The sequence below is a fragment of the Hemiscyllium ocellatum genome, chromosome 9, assembly GCF_020745735.1.
Source record: "Hemiscyllium ocellatum isolate sHemOce1 chromosome 9, sHemOce1.pat.X.cur, whole genome shotgun sequence".
NCBI classification, from domain to species: domain Eukaryota; kingdom Metazoa; phylum Chordata; class Chondrichthyes; order Orectolobiformes; family Hemiscylliidae; genus Hemiscyllium; species Hemiscyllium ocellatum.
In genome coordinates this window covers 64,095,351-64,118,996 of record NC_083409.1, presented here as the reverse complement: position 1 = coordinate 64,118,996, position 23,646 = coordinate 64,095,351, and the positions used below count along the sequence as shown (strand labels likewise).

Below are 23,646 nucleotides of genomic sequence, written 5' to 3'. Positions count from 1 at the left end.
TCTCTTTATTGATGATTGAGAGTGGACTGATAGGGAGTTATTTGGCTGGGTTGAATTTGCCCAGCTAATTTGAGTTCAGGAGAAACTTGGTTTGATTGACCATAAGATTTTCTTTTGTAATTTGCTTCCTATGGTTGTCCATCACTGAATATATTCACACCAGGCTGCTAATGTATTTTTAACAAAATAATGCATGCTGTTACACAAAAGGAAAAAGGTAATTATTTATAAAAGATACATTTGAAAAGTCTGATCACAAGCAGCAAAAAGAAATCCTTAAACTTGTTTCCCATTCATATCCTTCAGACACTCAACCATCTAAGATTTTCAGCTTTCAAAGAGTTGGCACATACTGAACTATATCCAACTGTAAGGATACTCAATATGTTATTTTATGTCCATGTGATCGGAACTAAATGTCTCTAGTAAAGCAAAATTATATGTATTCTAAAAATCTGAAATTAAACAGAAAATACTGAAATACTTTGTAAGTCTGGCAGCAGAGAAAAAAAGGAGTCAACATTTCAGGTTGATTGCTTTCAGTAAATCCAGATATAACCAGAATCAGATATTTGTGCATATGTTTCTTCATGGTTTTCAAATGGTAAGCAAGAAAACATTCGGAGTTATGCAATTCCTTCACAGGAAGATTCTTCTACGCAGCAACAGTTTTATCACACTCCCTTAGCACAATTAGTACAAAGCATTGTTGTGCAGCAATAAACGACATGCCACATTTCCCCCATATGATTACATTTAGCAAAATAATGTGTAACTGTCTCCCAGTATTTCTATTACCTTAAGAATATTTTTTTTTGCCTTTACTGGCTTGATTGCCTCACAGGATGTTTTAATTAATTGATTTCCAAGTCACTATATCTTATTTTGCTCAGTTTGCACCCAAAATTAAAAAGTTTTAGATGTGTTTAAAATGCCAACTTAGTTTATCTACTTGCTTATTAATTACTGTGAAGAAAACAATAATCAAGACAAACTCTTCATTGTAGTAAAAAATGAGGTCTGCAGATGCTGGAGATCACAGCTGCAAATGTGTTGCTGGTCAAAGCACAGCAGGCCAGGCAGCATCTCAGGAATAGAGAATTCGACGTTTCGAGCATAAGCCCTTCATTGTGTTAACTACCACATATCTCAGAACAGTTCTTCTTTTAATTACAGACCTCAGACATTTATAGGGACTTCCCCAATCTCGCGCTAGTAGATCATGTTGATGAATGGAAGAAATTCAGTTGCATCAAATAGCTATTTATGATAAATTTCAGCTTATTTTGTAAGGTTTGGAACTTATGTCCAACCCTTAGAAGGGACAGAGACTCTCTATGCTGAGATTTCCCTTCATCCCTGCCCTTGTGGGGTCTGACATAATACTGGGAGGCTTGAACATCTTGTAAGAAGAAGCACTCTGACCTCCAGATGTGGCGTTGAGGTTCAGTCCTATATTTTTAGAACATAGCTGTTATGCCACCGCCTACATCTGGAGACAGAAAGTGCTTATGAATTCAGTGACTTAAGAATTCTGACAGCTACCTGCCTACACCACTCTGTCCTTGCCCTGGGCATGCTGCCAGCTGGCTTGTTCACCAGTTCATCCTTAGAATTGTATAAATGCTTGTGAGACCATAAAATTATTAATGCATTCAGCCAGTTGCTCTCAAATCTTATTCTTCTGTGAAAGCAATTAAATTCACAAGCTATTTGTAATTTTGTTTTCCTTGTTACGATGCGAGAAAAGTTCATTACTGATATTTACTTTATTGAACCATCATAATGAGTGTACCCAGAGCACCCATTCACCACCCTATGTTGTATCTTGTTGTTTTCCGATTAATTCTGGAGTCATCTCTATTGGAAATCTATTGGAAGTCTTAAAATAACTCCTGAAGGAAGAGTAACTTTGCTGAACCACCACATTGAAAACCCTCCCAAAGTTATCTTTATCTTTCTATAACCAATACACTCCTCATTCTACTTTCATTGTTTAACTTGAAGCAATATTTTGGATTGCCTTTTTCCATACCACCTTATCTAAGTATCTTAAGCATTTCCTTTCCAGCCTGCGAAATGTATTATTCTCCAGCCTTTCCTGACAACTCAGATCCTGACTGTTTAAAAGAGTCTTGTGTATTTTCTTTGCTTTGCTTCCAATACTTGAATGACTCTCTTGACAGTCAGCATTGAACACAGCAGGACTAAAGCAGGAGATTGTTTAAAAGTTGCAAAAATTGCAGATGCTAGAAATCAGAAGCAACAACAGAAATTCCTGGAAAACTTCAGGTCTGGCAGGATCTGTGGAGAGAAATCATTGGAGATTCTTTTATCTGGATTTCTCTGACTTGTATTCTACCAATCTGTTTATAATTACACCACTATTGATAGCCATACTTACAGTTGCCTAAGGTTTAAGGTCAGGAATTTACTCCTAAACCTTTTTACCTCTCTTCCTAGCTTTCCTCCACTATGGCCTATGTCTTTGCCCTTTTGACTTGTGTCATATTTTGTTTTATAATACTCCCTTGAATTACTTTGAGACATTCTGTTATGTTAAAGAGAAAATTGGACAAGTATATCTTTGCTTGATGAGATGGTTAATTAGCTGGGTTATTTGTGAATTGTGGTGACTCGTTTCCAATCTTGGAATGTTTGGAAAGAGTTACCAAAATCATATCACAACCCCCATCAAAATTGACAATAAGATTTGAATTTCACACATCTATTTACCAGAGTTGCCAATGGTTGTTTGAGAACATGATGCTGCTACTTGCGCACTCCAGCCTCAATTTACTGCCCATAAAATACAATATCTCTCCTTTAACTGAAATGCTTTTGTTTCCCTCTCTGTTAGATTATTTCATCCATCACTAACTGAGTGATTTAAATTTCTCTCCTTTTTTGATCTGATTGTCATTTTGAAATAGCAATGCTTCTCCTCCCATTGCTTTAAAATTGTGAACATATTGAATTGCCTTCTATGCCAGCATCCCTCAATGGTCTTCCAAAGTCACAGTTTATCCAGCATTAGAAGAAGGTGCTTATTGCACATGATGTGCAAGGAGATGGTGCACTGACAATCGGAGTTAGCATTCCATGGGGAATGCAGAAGAGACTGGTAGTCTCTATGATCCAATGCGATGTATTGGGGAATTCCTTTTTCCTCATTGTAAAGGTGCTTTGTATTAATATATGTAGCTTCTAACATGTGCAGGTGTATTGCAGGATGAGCCCAATTAATAATCTTAAATTGGTTTCCAATGTAATTCTAAGCAGTGTCAAGATTATTTAGTATATGTTGTTTGTTTTAAAGCGGAGGTTGACTCCCTTCTATGAACTAAACCAAAACACTGAAAGAGGAGCACCTCAGCCTATAATCCATAAATTGTGTGAGAAGTGGTATAACCTCCTTTTCAGCAACTTCTAGTGGTTAAATAAAATAAATCCCTGACACTCTCAACAAGTAAAAATGTATTCATCTAACTCTAACAGTGAACAAGTTAACTAAACTATTAGCTAACCAAATAAATCCCTCTAACTGCTAACTATTAACTGACTACTAATTGACTCAAATGTAGAAAACAGAGAGTGGTGTTGGAGGGTTGTTTTTCAGATTGGAAGCCTGTGACCAATGAAGTGCCACAAGGATCAGTGCTGGGTTCACTATTTTTCATTATTTATATAAATGATTTAGATGTGAGCATAAGAGGTATAGTTAGTAAGTTTGCTGATGACACCAAAATTGGGGATATAATGGACAGTGAAGAAAGTTACCTCAGAGCACAAAGGGATCTTGATCATACGGACAAATGGGCTGAGGAGTGGCAGATGGAGTTTAATTTAGATAAATGCAAGGTACTGAATTTTGGGAAAGCAAATCTTAGCAGGACTTATACGCTTAAGGGTAAGGTCCTAGGGAGTAATGCTGAACAAAGTGCAGGTTCATAGCTCTTTTGAAAGTGGAGTTGCAGGTAGTAAGGATAGTGAAGAAGGTGTTTGGTATACTTTCCTTTATTGGTCAGAGTATTGAGAATAGGAGTTGGGAGGTCATGTTGTGGCTGTACAGGACATTGGTTAGGTCACTTTTGGAATATTGCATGCAATTTTCATCTCTTTCCTATTGGAAGGATGTTGTGAAACTTGGAAGGGTTTAGAAAAAAATTAGAAAGATGTTGCCAGGGTTGGAGGATTTAAGCTACAGGCAGAGATTGCATATACTAGGGCTATTTTCCCTGGAGTGTCAGAGACTGAGGGGTGACCTTGTAGAGATTTATAAAATCAAGAGGGGCATGGATAGGGTGAATAGACAAGGTATTTTTCCTAGGGTGGGGAAGTCCAGAACTAGAGGACATAGGTTGAGGGTGAGAGGGGAAAGATATGAAAGAGACCCAAGGGGCAGCGTTTTCACGCGTGTGTAGAATGGGCTGCCAGACGAAGTGGTGGAGGCAAGTATGATTGCAACTTTTGAAAGGTAACTGGTTGGGTATATGAATAGGAAGAGTTTGGAAGGATATGGGCCGGGTGCTGGCAGGTGGGACTAGATTGGATTGGGATATCTGTTCGGCATGGACAGGTTGGACTGAAGGGTTTGTTTCCGTGCTGTACATCTCTATAACTCTATTCCCAAATAAAACAAGATTCTAATGGTATATCCTTCCAAAAAATGCAAGTCCCACTCTCATACAAAATACAGAATTTAGTCTCTCAAAACTACTGGCATGTTACATATCTTCTGGAATGTTCTTTTCCCCCTTCCAATGATTCTCTCTCAGGAGAGCCTTTTCCATCATTGGTGCTGTTATTATTTACATGGTACTTTCTCTATTACTTAGATGACTGTGAGAGACAATAATTCTTTCTGAAGATCTGAAGGCTGTTAGTTCTGTTAGATGGCAGCTTGCTCTGGGATCTTTGTCTTACTGTCCCCTTCTTTTATACCCTTGATGACATATCAATATTTCCTATGATAGGATTGGTTCCATGTCAAAAACATCAGATTTAAATTTAACAGGTTTTTGATATCTAAGTGCCTGGTTCAAATTGATTGCCTAAATTCAAAAGCTTGTTGTCTTGATTATAACTGCTGCTTGGCCTGTTAACTGTACGAAGAATGTGGTGCTGGAAAAGCACAGCTGATCAGGCAGCATCCGAGGAGCAGGAGAGTTGATGTTTCGGATAGAAACTCCTCATCAGCATCCCTGATAATCAGCAGTTTGCACATTTTACATTTGCACAACCTTTGGAGTGAGAGAAACTAAAACAGATTAATGTATTGGATTTTAACTCCTATAAATGGATGTGTTGGGATTGGATCAGACATTTAAATTCAAAAACAGAAAAAGAGCTTAATCTGCTTCAAGATCACACACTTTTACATTTAACAGAGTGGGATGTGATGGGAACATAACTTGCCTCTTGCATTGGGTTGATTATTATGGTGGTCACCAAGAATCAGGTGGAATTTTGTATTTTTCTGCACAGACTCAGAATTGCCTTAAGTCTTTCGAAAGTTTGAAATGAAATGAAATCCAGAACTGCAGATGCTGAAAAACTGAAACAGAAACAGGAATTGCTGGAGAAACCCAGTAGGTCCGGCAGCATCTATGGAGAGAAAGCAGTGCTAATATTTCGAGTCTAATGATCCTCCTTCAGAATGGTCACTGGTCACTGGACTCAAAATGTTAATTCCACTTTCTTTCTACAGCTGCTGCCAGAACTGCAGAGTTTCTCCAGTAATTTGTGTTTTTGTTTCAGTTAAATAACCCTGGGTGAGGTACCCTCTCAAAATGATTTTCTGAGATAAAATTATCTGTGGAATTTACACTACTATTGCTTGTGCGCACCCAAAACTCAAAGGCCAGACTTCATGTTACTGAGTGACACTTAACAAAATGTGTTGTTGAGGAACTTATTCATCATAAGCAGATGACAACAATCATCATTGATTCCACATTGTGTGGCAATGCCTTCTAACTTTGAATCATTTGGGTGGACAATAGAAATATTGATCACTGCAGATAATTCATTTTATTGACGCCAAGATGCAAAGAGAAATAGTCAGTCTGAAAATGAAAAGCACAAAACATTCCTGCATGCATCCCTTTCTCCTTCTGTTTTTAAAATCTCAAATCCTGCTTGCTGTCATGACTATCCATGTGCCCCAAACAGAAATATTTTTAAAGAACCCAGCAGCTACTGTCTCCAGAAAGACAATTAAGTTGTCTGTCTCAATCTCAAATCACCTTAAGGTCAATGCCAAAATGAGTTTAACTTGGGTAGATCCAGGCTATCAAGAACTGGATTGCATTAATGTTTCTTGGATTCTAACAATGTCCCTTAATATTTCATCCCACTTTGTAAATTTCTTTTGTATATGTAAACATGGGTTTATATGTGTGATAAGCGGAGTATTTTTCTTGTTTTACTGAAACTGGCTTAAGGACAATCAAAGCAATCTTCTTTGTTTCACAAAACAATCAAGAAAACCTTGCTTTATGTACTTTACAGCTAAAGCACATAACATTAAACAATCACTGAATTGAAAAGTCAAACGAGAAATGGGGAAAGTGGGAAGTTGTTCTTCTCACCGAATGTCATAAGATTCAATACGTCATAAACACTGGAACTACATTAAGTCATTGGTGGAAGGAAGGAAAATTGATTCCCCTGGCAGTGGTATTGAACGTACAAACTGTGTGTGTGTTGCATAGCTCAGGGTGTAATGATAGTTCTCCCTTTCTGATCTTAGCTTGTTGATCCCAAAGGCAAAATTCTTGCTTTTCCAAAAAAACATCAGCCCCATTCTCAGACTCATCAACCAGATATAGACAAACTCAGTCTTCATTTCTACAGTTTCCGATCTGATTCTCCATTGCAGTCTTTTATTTTCTCAGTCTTGGTAAGGCTACTCTGGTCAGTATGAGCTTTTCTATCTTGTTTATTCTCAAGTTAACATTTTAATGTATTCTATTTTTACCTCTTCTTTTCAAAATTTTCCCCTTATCCACGTTTTTCATCAAAAATGCAGAATTGCGTACAGTTCTGGTCACTGCATTATAGGAAGAATGTGCAAGCTTTGGAAAAGGTTCAGAGGAGATTTACTAGGATGTTGCCTGGTATGGAGGGAAGGCCTTATAAGGAAAGGCTGAGGGACTTGAGGCTGTTTTCGTTAGAGAGAAGAAGGTTGAGAGATGACTTAATTGAGACATATACGATAATCAGAGGGTTAGATAGGTTGGACAGTGAGAGCCTTTTTCCTCACATGGTGATGGCTAGCACGACGGAACATAACTTTAAATTGAAGAGTGATAGATATAGGACAGATGTCAGAGGTAATTTCTTTACTCAGAGAGTAATAGGGGTATGGAACACACTGCCTACAACAGCTGTAGACTCACCAACTTTAAGGGCATTTAAATGGTCATTGGAGAGGCAAATGGACAAAATGGAATAGTATAGGTTAGGTGGTCTTCAGATTGGTTCCACAGGTCAGCACAATATCAAGGGCCGAAGGGCCTGTACTGTGCTGTAATGTTCAATGTTCTAATAAAGCCTCTTCACATACTGACAGAGAAATTCATCAAAATGATGCATCTTTTTGTTAATTCAATCATTTTTGAATGCAATACAAAATTATTCTTTTAATTAGTAACTAGCCAATTTTGGCAGGTATGACACATAATAATAAAGGAACACCAAAACTAAAAATAACCTACATATTTTGCATTTGTCCTTCAGCAATGTTAACAGTGGTTGAGATTTGTCCTATATTGACTGCTAATAGTTTCATTGGTAACAACATAATGAACACAGTCACAGCAATTGTCACAGTCAATGCAACCTAGCAGGAATGTCACAGAGAGTAATAAATAGTTAGGAGTTGACAGCAAGGACCACTCATTATTTCACGGTTATCAAATAAATTCAGATTTTCTTTGCTGTTAGCTTTGCAACCCTTAGATGATACACAGTCATTGTTATTCTATTTATATTTCGAAACAACAAAAAGTTCCAATCTTGGATCAAGTGGTCAGTTATCAATTAAAAAATATTAATGAAATGCTGGTGCATAGAAAAAGTCAGCAATCAAATTTCTGGATGGGTGACAGATTGTAATTTTATAAGCAGAGAAAAATTATATTGATTAACAGGAGGTATAAATAATTTAATAGAAATTAGTCTAGTTAAATATCATATAAATAAATTCAAAATAACGTAATTGTTGAAAAGATTGTATTATTAAAAAGGAAAAGTTGGTTTAATTTATTATCAAAAATAAACTATGCCCACTCATTAGTTGCACTATGGTGATATTCTGTGCAGTTAGCTCTGATAGCTTAGTCAATCAAATATTATGTAGTCCTTAGGTTTGATTTCAAGCTTTTAGTGTAATAAAGGAGTAATAGGGCAATATGGGTGCTATGATTGAGATTAGTGATCCAAGACTTGAAATGTGAAAAAACTAGTTAAGTGGGCAGAAAAGAAGAATTAGATCCTCATTACTATTCAGTAATCCTCAACTGTAAAATGTGTCTTTGTGCAGTAATGAAAGGCAGGACTGAGTTAGCCTCCTAGAGCTCGCACTCTAGGCTAAACGTCCAAGCCATAGTGAGATTGCTGAAAGCGAAACTTTTAATCAGGTGTGTGCATTGCAGGTGAGAATATTGTCTTTGCTGTGTTGCCAACCAGTAGCTTGTGGCTACAGTAAAGTAAATTTATTGCATGATAGCAATCAGGTACAATTTACATTAATAAATTAAATATTTTTCCTAAGACTTTTGGAAGAACCTTAAGATAAGGGCCCATGGTGTTAGAGGCAAGGTACTAGCATTCATTGAAGATTGGCTGTCTGGCAGAAAGGGAGAGTAGGGATAAAAAGATCTCAGTATGACAGCTGGTGACTAGTCGTGTTCCACAACGGTTAGTGTTGGGACTACGTCTCTTCATTTTATCCATTAGCAATCAAGATGAAAGAACTGGAGACATTCTGGCTATGTTTGCAGATGATATAAAGGTAGGTGGAGGGACAGGTAGTTTTGAGGAAGCTTGGAGGCTGCAGGAGGATTTAGGTAGGTTAGGAGAGTAGGAAAAAAAGTGACAAATGGAGTACAACGTAGGAAAGTGTGAGGTCATACAGTTTGTTAGGAAGAATAGAGGCATAGACAATTTTCTAAATGGGTAGAAGATCAGAAATCTGAAGTGCAAAGGGATTTGAGAGAATCCTGGACTGGAACTCCCAAGGTAAACTTGTAAGTTGAGTCAGTAGTTAGGAAGCAAAATGTAATATTGGCATTTATTTTCAGAAGACTAGAATATAAAAACAGGAATGTATTTCTGAGACTTTGTAAGGTTCTGGTCAGACCACATTTACAGTATTGTGAGCAATTTTGGTCCCATGCCTCAGGAAGGAAGTACTGGCCCTGGAGCAGGTCCAGGGGAGTTTCACGAGAATGATCATAGAAATGAAAGGTTTAACATAAGAGGAATGTCTGAGGACTCTGGGCTTATACTTGATGGAATTTAGAAGAATTGGGGGGGGGGGGGGGGGGGGGGGGAGGTGAGGGATCTACTTGAAACTTAAAAAGTACTGATTGGCCTGGACAGAGTGGAGCTGGGAAGATATTTTCATTGGCAGGAAAGACTAGGACCTGAGGGCACAGCTTTAGAGTAAAAAGCAGACTTTTTCAAACAGAGATGAGAAGAAACTTCTTCAGCCAGAGAGTGGTAAATTTATGAACCTATGGAAGTCATTGCCACAGCAGGCCAGGTCACTGAGTATATTTATGACAGGGATAGATAGGCTCTTGATTGTCAAAGGGATCAAATGTTATGGGGAGAAAGCGGGAGAATGATGTTGAGAAACTTATCCGCGATGATTGAATAGTGGAGTAGATTTGATGGGCTAAATGGCCTAATTCCTGCTCTTATGTCTTATGGTCCAACTATGGATATATGTCTTCATCCCACAATATCACAAGATATTCTGCCTTTCCCCACCCAAGTCCTTATGATATCATCAGCTTGTATGCATCTAATACAGTCTGCAACATTAGCCCTTTCAGAACCATTAACTTATCCAACAGGCTCTCATGTCTTTTGGGTTTTACCCCTATTAGATCTGTGGCTGAAGGTCCATTCAAGGGCCAAAACCAAATTGGTCCCAGTATTAACTCAGCAGTAGTCAGGAGGTTTACTACATGGGAAGTGTGACAAGCAACTGGTTTTCTGCTTATAGCCACTAAGCACCTACCAAAGGACACAACATTAAAATGGAGAAGCTGTAGCCTACAACTCTGCTTGTTGTCAACTACCTCTATCTCAAAAATCTCCTATTGCCATCACTTACCCTAGCTTGGGCCTGTGACAATTTTAAAAATCAATGGATGTCCTACCATCAGTGGCCACTGGAAAGGTGATAGCACAGCCATTCAATAGATCTGCTATTCTCTGTTTGGCTGGAAACTCTTGGTGGAAAGGATTCACCCCTCCCAGTCCTTGATTTCAAGGGAGAGTGCTTCCTTGTTAAGTTAATCAGTGGCTTTTAATATAGTGGGCCTGTCTTAAAAGAGGTGGATTTTTGACAGCTCCCCACTGGCAGGTAGGACCCTTGTTGCCTCCCATAAATATCACCATAGTGATAGCTTATGAGGCTATAATACAATTTGATTCATTCAGTTCGGACAAGGAGGGGATAAAATGTAAAAAAAAAGGAATCTAAATTGAACATTGCTTTGTGAGTTGCAGATCATATTAAAAATACACGTTTTTAAAAAAAATTATGCCACAATGTTTAGTGATACTTTTCTGTTTATGATTAATTTCTTATAAAATAGTCTAATTCTGTACTCATGTGAATTTTAAAAATCTAAAATTGTGATGTTTCTCTTCACTTGCAGCTCGCAGCAGAAGTGACTGAAATGCGCTTTCTGGGATAAAAGCCACTGGTGGACTGGTACATATTATCAAAGAATACTTATAAATGAACCTGGTTGTGACATTGTATCTGCGTGTGCACAGTGTGTGAAGAGGACAGAGTATTAACTAGGATGTCAACGGAGTCAGAAATTCAACAGGTTGTCAGGGCCGGCACGAGAAAGGAATCCAAAAAGAAAGGTAAACTGTCATTGTAGTTGCTTCTTCATACAACCTAAACTCGGGCTCCCTGAATTACTAAATAACCCTCAGTGCAATAATTCACAAACTGCTTGACGAATCTATAATGCTCCACAGGAACAGTTGCAACTGTGTTTCAAAGAAGCGGTCTCCTGTATTTAGCGTATTATGTCCTTTCCTTGAGTTTGTTGAACTCATTGCAGTGGTAATGGAAATAATGGTCCTCAGTATCTCCAATCTTGAAATTAGAAAACTAAGTATCTGATGTGATGTGGAGGTGCTGGTGTTTGACTGGGGTGGACAAGATCTGAGGTGACATGATGCCAAATTTTAGTCCAATAGGTTTATTTGAAATCATAAGTTTTGAATGGCTGCTACTTCATCAGGTGAAGTGAGAGAGAAGCACACAGGCTCAGAACTTAGAGGAAGAGAGATCAATAGGCTGAAAGATTGAAAGATTATACAAATAAAGTAAATGGAGTGCTGATAGGCTGAATAATAAGTCTCTGTACATGATCAAAAGTGTCAGATGGTGTGAGTAAAGTGTCAACAGCTGAATAGTAAGTGAAGGAGATGACCTATAATCCAATTAATTAAGGCAGAGTGATAATGAAAAAAAAATAAGGTGGTGCTGGAAACAAACAAAACAGCTGGAATAACATGACAGGTATGAGTCACATGCTGAGGGTCTAACCAAAGTAATAAGTAATCCAACACTGTACTAACAAATGAAGGATAATCAGTAGTGGAAAGATGACAGGAAAACAAGTGCCAAGGAGAAGATTAGGCTTAGATAAATTATGTAGTCCTCGATTGATAAAACTACTAAGTAAAATTATGATCTTCTGAGGAAAAGGAAGCTGAGTGATATCTGTTGGAATCTGTAGTACTATAAACCCATTGAGTACATCAAATGGCAAAAGGAAACATTTTTCAGTAGAAATCTTTTGATTAAAAAAAAGGAATCCATCTTTTATCTTAAGCCAATTTCCTTTGATACCACATGTTTTTAGTCTGAAACTGCATGTATAGATTTAAAATAATTGCCTTTTAATATGATTATTAGTGTTTCTTATACCAGATGTGTAAAAATCCAGATTTATATTTAAAGATTTCTTTTGATCACCATGATTGTGTTATTTTTTGAACAGCTGTCTACATAATGCTAATTTTGTGTTACCCCTATTTAACTGCCGTGAATTTGAGGGGTGGTTTGAATTCACTTTGATCTGATGGGAAAGTTGTGGGAAAACAGTTAATATCAATTGGTCAGAGTATTGAGTTTAGGTGTTGAGAGGTCATGTTGCAGCTGTACAGGAGGTCGGTTCGGCCACTTTTGGAATATTGCGTGCAATTCTGGTCTCCCTCCTTTCAGAAGAATGTTGTGAAATTTGAAAGGGTTCAGAAAAGATTTGCAAGGATATGGGGTGGCACAGTGGCTCAGTGGTTAGCACTGCTGCGTCACAGCGCCAGGAACCAGAGTTCGCTTCCAGCCTCAGGTGACTATCTGTGTGGAGTTTGCACATCCTCCCCATATCTACGTGGGTTCCATCCGGGTGCTCTGGTTTCCTCCCACAATCCAAAGATGTGCAGATTAGGTGAACTGGCCATGCTAAATTGCCCAAAGTGTTAGTCAGAGGTAAATATAGGGAAGGGGAATGGGTCTGGGTGGGTTAATCTTTTTGGAGGGTCAGTGTGGACTTGTTGGGCCAAAGGGCCTGTTTCCATACTGTAGAGAATCTAATCTAATCTAATCACGTTGCTAGAGTTGGAGGATTTGACCTATAGGGAGACGCTGGAGAGACTGGGGCTGGAGCGTTGGAGGCTGAAAGAGGTTTATAAAATCATGACAGGCATGGATAGGATAAATAGAGAAAGTCTTTTTGCTGGGGTGGGAGGGTCCAGAACTAGAGGGCTAGGTTTAAGGGTGAAAGGGGAAAGATATAAAAGAGACCTAAGGGGCAATGTTTTCACTAAGAGGGTGGTGTGTGTATGGAATGAGCTGCTAGAGGAAGTGGTGGAGGCTAGTAGAATTGCACCATTTAAAAGGCGCCTGGATAGGCATATGAATAGGAAGGGTTTAGAGGGATATGGGCCGAGTGGGAATGGATTAGGTTGGGATATCTGGTCGACCTGGACGGGTTGGACCAAAAGATCTGTTTCCGTGCTGCACATCTCTATGACTCTAAGTAGTTTCATTTCCTAGATTGTTCTCACAAATTTAAATACCGCATTGGCTTTGACAGGGGTTGCAGGGTTCACCAAAGTTGGGAAGGAGCTTATTAATAAATTTTAATTGGGAAGTAGTTGATCAGCAACTTTAAAATTAGGCCTCCCAGTTAAAATCTGCCAGCATTTTGACTAATGGACAGGAATACTGATCCAGTGTCAGTGGCTTCCCACAACTGGTTAAAATAAAGTCTCTACTAATTGTTTCCTACTCAACTACAAGTGGTACATATATCCATAAATGAATAGCATATTGGATGATGTAATGAGTTGGTGCCTTTTTCTTAATCTCAAAGTACAGAGTTCAAAACAGGTCACATTTAAATGTCCTTTGTTACTGATGATTTAAAGGTCTGTGAAATGAAGTCGAGGCACTGAGCTTCAGCCCAGTTACTTCTATATTTATAGCACAGAATATGTTGCAGCACTGAGATTGATATATTAACTCAGAACATCAATCTCCATTTCATCATCAATGTTTATTGTGAATATTTTAAGAACAGATTCATACGCAGGGTCACTATCTTGTATTGCTTGCAAAATCCTCTCTGTATTCTTGACAGAGTTCTAAATTTGCAGCCCACAGTTGTGTACTATACTGGTGTTTTTGATCTTAGGTGGTGTGTTTCGAACAACTGGATTGCAAATTGATTGTGTTAGCTACTATGTTGGAGGTGGGTGGAAAATGTGATTTTAAAAAGATTCACAGAGGGTTTATCCAATCATCACCAATCTGGGTGAGGCTTGTTGGGCTGGATTCTCTCTTTGATGTCAGGACCAAATGTAGATCCCAATTTTGAATTCAGCTGGGAATAGTGATTGTTGCGGACTGATCAATTAATTGTGAGAGGGCTTGTCATCCAGTTGTTTACAGTGGGTTGGCTGTGGATGCTGGAGGTCTGTTACAAAGTGCTGCAGCAATAAAATAAAGCTGCAACCTGTCATTATAGATAAGAGGGAGAGAGGTAGCATTAAGAGGGCTTGTACCCTCTCAGCACTTTTAAAATTTATTAAATTAAAAATAGCTACACTTACCAGACCACCATTGTAGAAGGAGGGTGATTTAAAACCTAGCTCCCAGTGTGCTGCTAGGATGCTGCACTCTTCCTCTGGCTCTGTTTTGGCCATTTGTACTTGGTATAGAAGTCAGCCTTTATCGGACAGCCACATCAAGGTCTGATTCAGCCTCTTGGATGAGAATTGTTATAACCAGATCATATGATAGCAAGACCATAAGATGTTGAAGCAGAAGTAGACCATTGAGTCCAAAGGGGCTGCTCCACTCTTTAGTTAGGTTATGGTTGTTCTGGTAATTCTCGATTCCATTGTCTTGTCCTTGCCACTTAACCCTTGATTCCCTTACTGATCAGAAATTTCTCTAACTCAGCCTTGAATGTACTTAAAACACTAGTCTCATCAGTCCTCTGTAGTAAAGAATTCCACAGATTCACTTCTCTCTGAAGAAATTCCTCACCATCTCGGTTTGAATGGGCAAAACTTTACTCTAAAACTATGTCCTCTGGTCCTAGACTCTTCCACAAGGGTAACAACCTTTTCACATCTATCTTATCAAGTGCCCTAAGAATCTTGTATATTTCAATAGGTCACCTCTCATTCTTTTAAACCATATGAGTACAAGTACAATCTACTCAATTTCTCCTCAATAGTCAGTCTCACCATAATGCCAGGACTGTATATTATCTCTTAAATAAAGACAGAAACTGTTGAGTATTCCAGAATGATTTAACAAGTGTCTGGCATAGTTTTAGCAAGGCCTCCCTATTTTTATACCCAGTTCCCTTTGAAATAAACACCATGATTTCATTTCCCTCCCTTTTATCTGCTGAACCTGGATGCTAGTATTTTGTGATTCATATGCAAGGAACCCCAAATCCCTTTAAGCTGCTGCTTTCAAAGTCTTTTTCTATTTAAATAATATTCAGGTCTTCTATTCTTCCTGCTAAAATGCATAACCTCACAACTTCCTATATCATTATGCCATCTGCCAAGTTCTACACATTTGGTTAACTCGCCTGTATCCCCCTGCAGACCTCTTATGTCATCCTTACTTCTTGCGTTTCCACCTATTTTTGTGTCATTTGGAAATGTGGTGATTGTACATTTCTCTCAGTCTATATATATATATGTACATCTATATATGTATATATGAATAATGGTGGCACTAACACTCATCCTTGTGGCACTCCACAAGTTACAGTTTGCCAACCTAAATATGCTTCCTTTATCCCAACTCTGTGTTTCTATTGGCTCATAATAGAAGGCAGAGAGTTATAGTTAGAGTTTTAATATAGTACCCCCAGCATCATGGACTGTCATTAACTAATCTTATTTGAAGTACCTTATCAAAGGTGTTTTGGATAGCCAAATATAATACATCTATTGGTTCCTCTTTATCTGAGCTGCTTGTTACCTACTCAACAAACGGTAATAAATTTGTCAGGCATGATATTCCCTTCACAAAGTTACACTGACATTGTTTGATTATCTTATGTATTTTTACTGTTATATCTTTTATAATAGATTCAAAATGAGGAGAGGGAATAAGACTTCCTTTTTACCTCCCTTTAGGATGATTATAACAATTTTTCAATTTTGTTTTGTGATCCAACACTATTAAACTTAAATTAACAGGTAATTAACTAGATCAACATGAAGGATCCAATCAATTTCAAGATTTCTTGAGTGAAGTACAGTCATAGAGACGTACAGCTCGGAAACAGACCCTTCGGTTCAACTCATCCATGCCTACCAATTATCCTAACCTAATCTAGTGCTATTTGCCAGCACTTGGCCCATTTTCTTCTAAACCATTCCTATTCATATATCCATCCAGATGCCTTTTAAATGCAGGAATTGTACCAGCCTCCACTAGTTCCTCTGGCAGCTCATTCCATACACATACCACCCTCTGTGTGAAAAAGTTGCCCCTTAGGTCCCTTTTGTATCTTTCCCTTCTCACCCTAAACTTATGCTCTCTAGTTCTGGATTCCCCCACCCCAGGAAAAAGACATTGTCTATTTATCCTATTCATGCCTGTTATGATTTTATAAACCTCTACAAGGTCACCCCTCAGTCTCCAACGCTCCAGGGAAAACAGCCCTAGCCTATCCAGCCTCTCCCGATAACTCAAATCCTCCAATCCTGGCAACGTCCTCCTAAATCTTTTTTAAACCCTTTCAAGTTTCACAACATCTTTCCGATAGGACTATTCCAAAAGTGGCCTAACCAACATCCTGTATAGCTGCAACATGACCTCCCAATTCCAGTACTCAATACTCTGACCAATAAAGGAAAGCATACCAAATGCCTTCTTCTCTATCCTATCTAGCAGAGACTCTACTTTCAAGGAACTATGAACCTGCACTCCAAGGTCTCTTTGTTCAGCAACACTCCCCAGGACCTTACCATTAAGTGTATAAGTCCTGCTAAGCTTTGCTTTCCCAAAATGCAGCACCTCACATTTACCTGAATTAAACTCCATCTGCCACTCCTCAGCCCGTTTGTCCATTTGATCAAGATCCCTTTGTGATCTGAAGTAACCTTCTTGGCTGTCCACTACATCTCCAATTTTGGCGTGTCATCTGCAAACTTACAACTATACCTCCTATGTTTACATTCAAATCATTTATATAAATGACAAAGTAGTGGACACAGCACCGGTTGTGGCAATCCACTGGTCACTGGCCTCCAGTCTGAAAAGCAACCCTCCACTACCACCCTCTGTCTTCTACCTTTGAGCCAGTTCTGTATCCAAATTGTGAGTTCTCCCTGTATTCTGTGAGATCTAACCTTGCTAACCAGTTCCCCATGGGGAACCTTGTTGAATGCCTAAACAGAGGGGTTGCTTTTTATTATTACTATCCTGTAAGAAAATAATAAAAGAAATTTATTGTCAAACCCACACAGAAATGTAGGTAAGAAATTTTAAAAGACGGAGAGGGTATCTGCCCAGCAAGAAAGTTATAACAATTAAACTTTAAAAGACTAACATTCCTTAAGATGCGAGAATGAAACCAGGAACCTGAATTGTTTGTCTGTTGTCTTGTTTCCTCAGGGGTGTTGGTGCTTGCAGATAACCTTGATTTCTAAATTAATCATTTCTTTCCAAATTGTTTTTCACAGGCCATTGATTCTTAATTGTAAAAGAGAGTGAGAAAGGGAGGTAGCTTTTCAGTATCCTTGCAATTTTCAGTACTTGTTGCTTCCTTTCTCCATTGTTGACCAGGGACTGCTGTTGACATACAATTCCTTTGTGGATTGTAGATCATTGTTCCATTACAAGCTAAATAGTTGGAGGCACACTTTCACCTTTAAACGTGGAAATTTATCATACAAATGTGAGTAAAGTAAGAGGTGATAATTCCATGTAGCTGGATTTGTATAATCTATGTAGATTGTCATTACATGGCAAGCGACCATAACGCCCATTTTAGGTCAGTCGTATCCTTTATTAAACCATCGGTCCAATTCAAGCATTTCTCCAATATTAAATTAAAATTATGCAAGTTGAATATTTTCACTGCATCATCACAAAATCTGGACTGTGCTGGGGAACCAGTGCTCTTTGCTAACAGTTGGAATTTCCAGACCAGCTCTCATCTGTTCCTGCCTCTTGTACCGTTACATTTATATTTAATGAGAAATCCAAATAAAAAGCTAGGAGACCTTTAAGGTACTTCAAATAAATTTACTCAATGAGAGTCCATGATGTTGGGTGTAGTATGTTAAAACTCTCTAATTATAACTCTCTGCCTTCCAGTATTAGCTAACAGAAACACAAAGTTGGGATAAAGAAAGCCTAAATCAAAATTTAAGAAATGTATCATGCATAGTAGTTAAACATTTTGAAATCTAGAATTTCTTGATAACCTATAATATTTTAAATGATGGAGGTAGGCAGTTTCAAAATTGCTTAGAGGGCATTCGTTTAAGGTGAGAGGGGAAAGATTTAATAGGGACGTAAGGGGCAACCTTTTCCTGCAGAGACTGGTGCATATATGGAACAACCTGCCGGAGGATGTGGTGGAGTTGGGTACAATTGCAACATTTAAATAGCATCTGGAAATGTACATGTGTAGGAAGGGTTTAGAGTGATATGAGCCAAATGCTGACAAAAGGGACTATATCATTTTAAGATATCTGGTTGGCATGGATATGTTGAACTGAAGGGTTTGATTCCATACTGTATGACTCTATGACTAAGAAAAAATGAGCTAGAGTGTGAAGACATTGGATTATCTGAGAAAGATTTAATTCATGGAAGAAGAAGAATGTGTAGCAGAGTATGTTTTGGACAGCATCTTATAGAAAAGCTTCTGTAGTTTTATGGAAGTTATCTATAACATATAAAGTGTTTATACCACTGGATGATGATCAAAGAAATGATCTACAGCAAGTGCCAGGTTACAGTCTGGTTAGAGTGTATGAATCCCTTCCATTGCAGCAGCAGTTGATTGATACAATCACATGGGAGGGATGTGTATGAGCAGACAGCTGCATTAATCCAAAGCTCACGAATTCTCACAATGAGAAAATGCCCAGTGCTGTACTGTGACCTCCTACCATGCTCATAATTGAGTTCGGCAGATCAGATTTCTCACTTGTGAAAAAGTTGTAGACTTTTTTTCTGGTAATTAGACTATAATGGCTGAAGTAAGTATGATCATGATACTAAATTAATAAGCATATCTTGCTCATATAGCTTGTAAACCTGCCTTGCATAATTTTTTTGCCAGACTTCCAAACCTGCTGCTTCAAATTCTATTAATTCAACAGAGTAAATTTCACACAAAATACTGGGCACATGGAATAATGAGTTGCAGAATTCTATAACACATTTTTAGTTATTTAAAAAAAATGTAAAAACTGAGTAATGAAGTTGAGCAGTAATCTGAAATGCAAATCAGTAGTCAAGAACAATAGAGTAACTTGTACAGAAAAGAATGAGGGCTAATGTAGACCTGACCTTGTGTAATGTCAGAGAAAGTCTTTGGCTTAGTCAAAATGGCACCAAATCCCTGATTCCAAAACTCGCACTCTGAAATCCAGCACCCTCCAGTTTTGCTGGAGGCCATAGGAGCAGAGTATCTTACACCTCTGTGGTTCACAGAAGCAGCTTCACAGATTTAATGCAGGTACCTTCAAGTAGATCCAATTGTTGCTCGTAGGATTCCAAAAAACAAAATAGGTTTTACAATTTTCAGGAGAAGGTTTAAAACTGCAGGAATTATTTTCCAGTGTGTTCCATATTTCCACCACCATCTAGATGGAAAAATTCCTTCTTGTTATCTCCTCTAAGCCACTTGTTCCTCACCTTAAACTTATGGCCTCTGAACTCAGACACAGAGGTTTCCCTTGTTTATTTTGACCTTTTCTGATTTATTACAGTTTCACATTTTTTAATCCGTTTTTGTTTTGTTCATTGTTTTGTCATTATAACCAGTTTGTTAAATACTGCCGGTCCAGCCTCACCTTATAACTCAAGCTCTTCAGTCTTAGGAACATCTTTACAAATCATTTTTTGCAACTTTCCCAGTTTAATAACTACTGCAAACCAACCAGGGTCCTCTTGCTGTAGCCTCATATGAGAATGACATTGTGCTCAGCCACAGTCACCACAATATCCCCACCCCCTCAGATCAAAAGATCAAAAAATAGGAAGGAGTTAGACCATTTATCAGGGATTATGTAATTCAAGAAAGTTAAATGCAGTGATTGGGGTTTTATCAATGATACTTTTTTAAGTAGTGAGTTCATCAATGGACACTTTGAAGGTTGTTTTATTGATCTCTGCATGGATTTTAAGGCCTGTTCATAATAACACTGTTACTTTGGTATGGAGGTTTAAGGATAAAGAGTGGTGGGTGGGAGTTTGGATTGTTGTGTGTTGGCACTAAATTGGCACTGCTGCTCTCGTGGGCCATGAGGTCAAGTAGAGGAGAACAGGTTGGAATATATAGTGTCAGGTGCTATGGGGAATGAGTATAGGTTTATAGATTGGCTATGTAGTGTGTGTGTGATGGGAGTATTTGTAGAGGAGCATTGGCTGACATGGAGCCAATGAGTGGTTGCTGTTGGTAAATGGAAGACATGAAATGGCATAGCTTGGAATGAGGGTAGAATGGGGAGAATGTGGAAGCTAAGCAGGTGTGATGGCTGAGGGTTGGAGGTCTGTTTTTACTTTACAGTTTTTGTGATTTTAGCAGGTTCAGCAAGTACTGCGTCACTAAGGCCAGCCTTTCACACAGACTGTCTTCCCACTGACAGCCCTTGTGGGGAAAATGGAACCATCTTGGGAATTTCACCTGTGACAAATTTATGAAAGCAGGAACTTTTCCGAAGTTGCAATCCTAACTTGAGTATAAAATTCAAGCTATTGCTTAACTACAGACCATTTTTGACTAGTTACCCTGAAAATGACATCCCAGGTTCTTCAGAATAGTCTTGCACGCAGACTTTCAGAAGTCTTTACATCAGGTAACACTGAAGAAAGCCCTTTAAAAATGGAGGAAGAGACGTAGCCATTTACCCATCGAGTCTGCTCTGCCATTTAATACATTTAATACAATCATGGTTGTTTGAGCAATTCAATGTCTGTTCCCCACTCTATCCCCTTAATTCTTTATCCCATTGATAATCAAACATTTATGAATCTCTACTTTGAATACAGTACCTGCGGGGGATACATTCCAAGACCTACCACGGAAGCCCGAGACCAAGGATAGTCGCAAACCCATTCATTTAAATGGGAAATTTACCTTCCCGGCAGCCCCTGGTCCCTGGTTCTGGAACATTCCCCGTAATGTGTTTAGGCCACAGGAACCAGACCCATGGATACGGCAGTTGACCTGTGTAATTAAAGATTGGTAATTTTTACTTCATGAATTTAAAGTGCTGAGATGGTATATCCATCTTGAAGTGACCTCTCTCACATAGTGATTGCAAAGATTCACCACCCTCTGAGTAAAAACAAATCTCCTCATTTCAGTCCTAAATGGCTGCCCTTTAAATTGTGTTCTATACTCCTCAGCATCTTAACTACATCAAACCTGTCCATTTATTTAAGTACACTGTAGATTTCAATGAGATCATCATTATTCTTCAAACTCTAGAGAATAAAGGCACAGGTTGGTCAATCTCTCCTCATAGGATAGTACCGCCATTCCAGCAAGGTGTCCGATGAACATTCATAGCACTCTCTCAATGGCAATAAGGTATGGAATATGCTACAATATACATATATATGTATAATGTAGCATGTTCCATATATTATTGAGTTGCTACTCCCTGAGGAAACTATTTTATATTGTCTTTTACTGATTTGTGTAAGAATCACAGCATTGCTGGTGCATCGAACACAGCATGAAGTCAAAAGTATTCTTACTGAGGATCCAAAACTCAGAAGATATTTGCAAGTATTTTTGTTTTAAAACACAATTACAATACTGAAGATGAAAGCAGACTGAGTAGTGCATGAGGACACTGTCAGTTCACTCTAGTGGTTAATCATTTCCAACAATCTGATCTCTTTTCACATCCATGGGTACTCTGATCCTTGGCTAGGTGCACGTTGCATCAGTTTTTGGATGGACTCGCACTATGAGACCTTGTGAGTTTCCCACTGAATCTTACTGAACATCTCATTCACTACCTATCCCACCCCTATGGCATGCCTCACATTTGATTTTATCTCCATCTTATCATGCATAATCTCTGGACCAAACTGCAACTGCTGAGATAGCCTAGAATTGACCAGCATTTTTTACTCCTGCGCCTACTTTAAAAGCCCATGTGTACCCAAACTAGCACTGTTATTTAAGAACTACCCTGCATGGTTCCTGACATGCCAGGGCATGATAGATATGACAGGACCTTTGTAACAAGTGGTAAAGTTGTTAGGTTCCTATTCTGACTTCCATGTCAAGAATGCTTGGCTTGTTCGGCATGTTTGGCAAGATAAGGTTTGAATATTAATGAGGCAAGCTGAGGCATAAATCAGGCATTTCAATGGATGTAATCCCTCTCAGTTGGCAACTTGCCACTGCCTAGTGAGAAACTCACCACACCATTTGACCAAAACATGAAACATGCTCTTGATGTTGCAATGGGTCTCACAGGACTTCTCCATCGATTCTGCCACAGATCACACCATCATCAATGTTGCTCAGACCCCTATAAGATTCCGCCCTTATGTCTGATGTTGTGTTATTGCAATTGTTTGCAGTGATCAGTACATGTTTGTGTCATAATGACTTTAATAAAATTTTCTCTTTGTTGAAAGACAATACCTTCAGCTGTAGCATCATTAATCTGCATTGTCTAATATATGAATGAATGATGACAATAATAGGATGCTAATTGCCTTTAGCTTGTGATAACTATAAAGGTTCCTCAGGATGATTTACTATTTGCACCACTGAACAGTGCTCTTCCCATTCATCAACATGTTGAACAGCTGGGCAGTGTTCCACTCAGTTGTCGGTTTTGGCCCAAGAGCAATGAATGGAACGACATAAAAGCACTGACATTCTTTTTATAGCACTAGCTCTCAGCAGCACACCAATGTGGAGAACTGAGTAGCTACTTAATCAGCTATTTAATGTGCCGGTGAATGTTCAGTAATACAGTCCATGTTTGGTTCATGGTATCAGCCATACACATCCAGGATCATCACCTTCTGATAAACTGACCTGTCAGTTTTAATGATTTATCGATTTTCACACAAGACTGATCTCAAGTACATGCAGTGGATTCCTGATAAATTAGGACAGCTAATAAACTCTTATGTAGAAAGAGAAGTTGTGGGGGAAGCAGTTAGAAGTAGATGTACTTATTGCAGGCAACTCACACATTTATTTCAGAAAGAAACTTGTTGCTCCATTAGAACTGTAAAAACAATTGGTAATTGTTAAAGCAGTTCTGAGGTAAATTTCCTATATCCTTTGAGCAGGGAAGTACAATCACACCAAAGTAATAATCAGGTTGAGCATTTCAATCTATCAATATTCTGTGTTGGTTACTGTTGACCAGAAATTGAAGCTAGCTAATGCTGTACATAAAACAAGTCAAGAGCTCAGAATTCGGAGATTCATAATTCATCTCCTGACCTTTCAAAGCCTGTACTTCATCTACATGGCATAAGTCACGACTCTGATGAAATATTGTATTTGCCTGGATCAGTACAGCTCTAACAAAACTCGAGATTCAACACCATCAGAATGAAACCGAACTGATGGTCTTGGCATTAATGGTAGCCATGATGTCATCAATCGGTGATAT

The 23,646-nt window shown here is 38.5% G+C and overlaps 1 protein-coding gene across 1 annotated transcript in view; it reads left to right on the top strand.

Annotated features, from left to right (window-relative positions):
• Positions 1-23,646, top strand: part of dab1a (DAB adaptor protein 1a) — a 360,206-nt gene that overhangs the window by 36,036 nt on the left and 300,524 nt on the right. The window contains exon 2 of the mRNA XM_060829579.1: positions 10,902-11,118. Within this exon, the coding sequence (XP_060685562.1) occupies positions 11,052-11,118 (67 nt within the window). The 5' untranslated portion in view covers positions 10,902-11,051. The remainder of the gene's footprint in view (positions 1-10,901; positions 11,119-23,646) is intronic.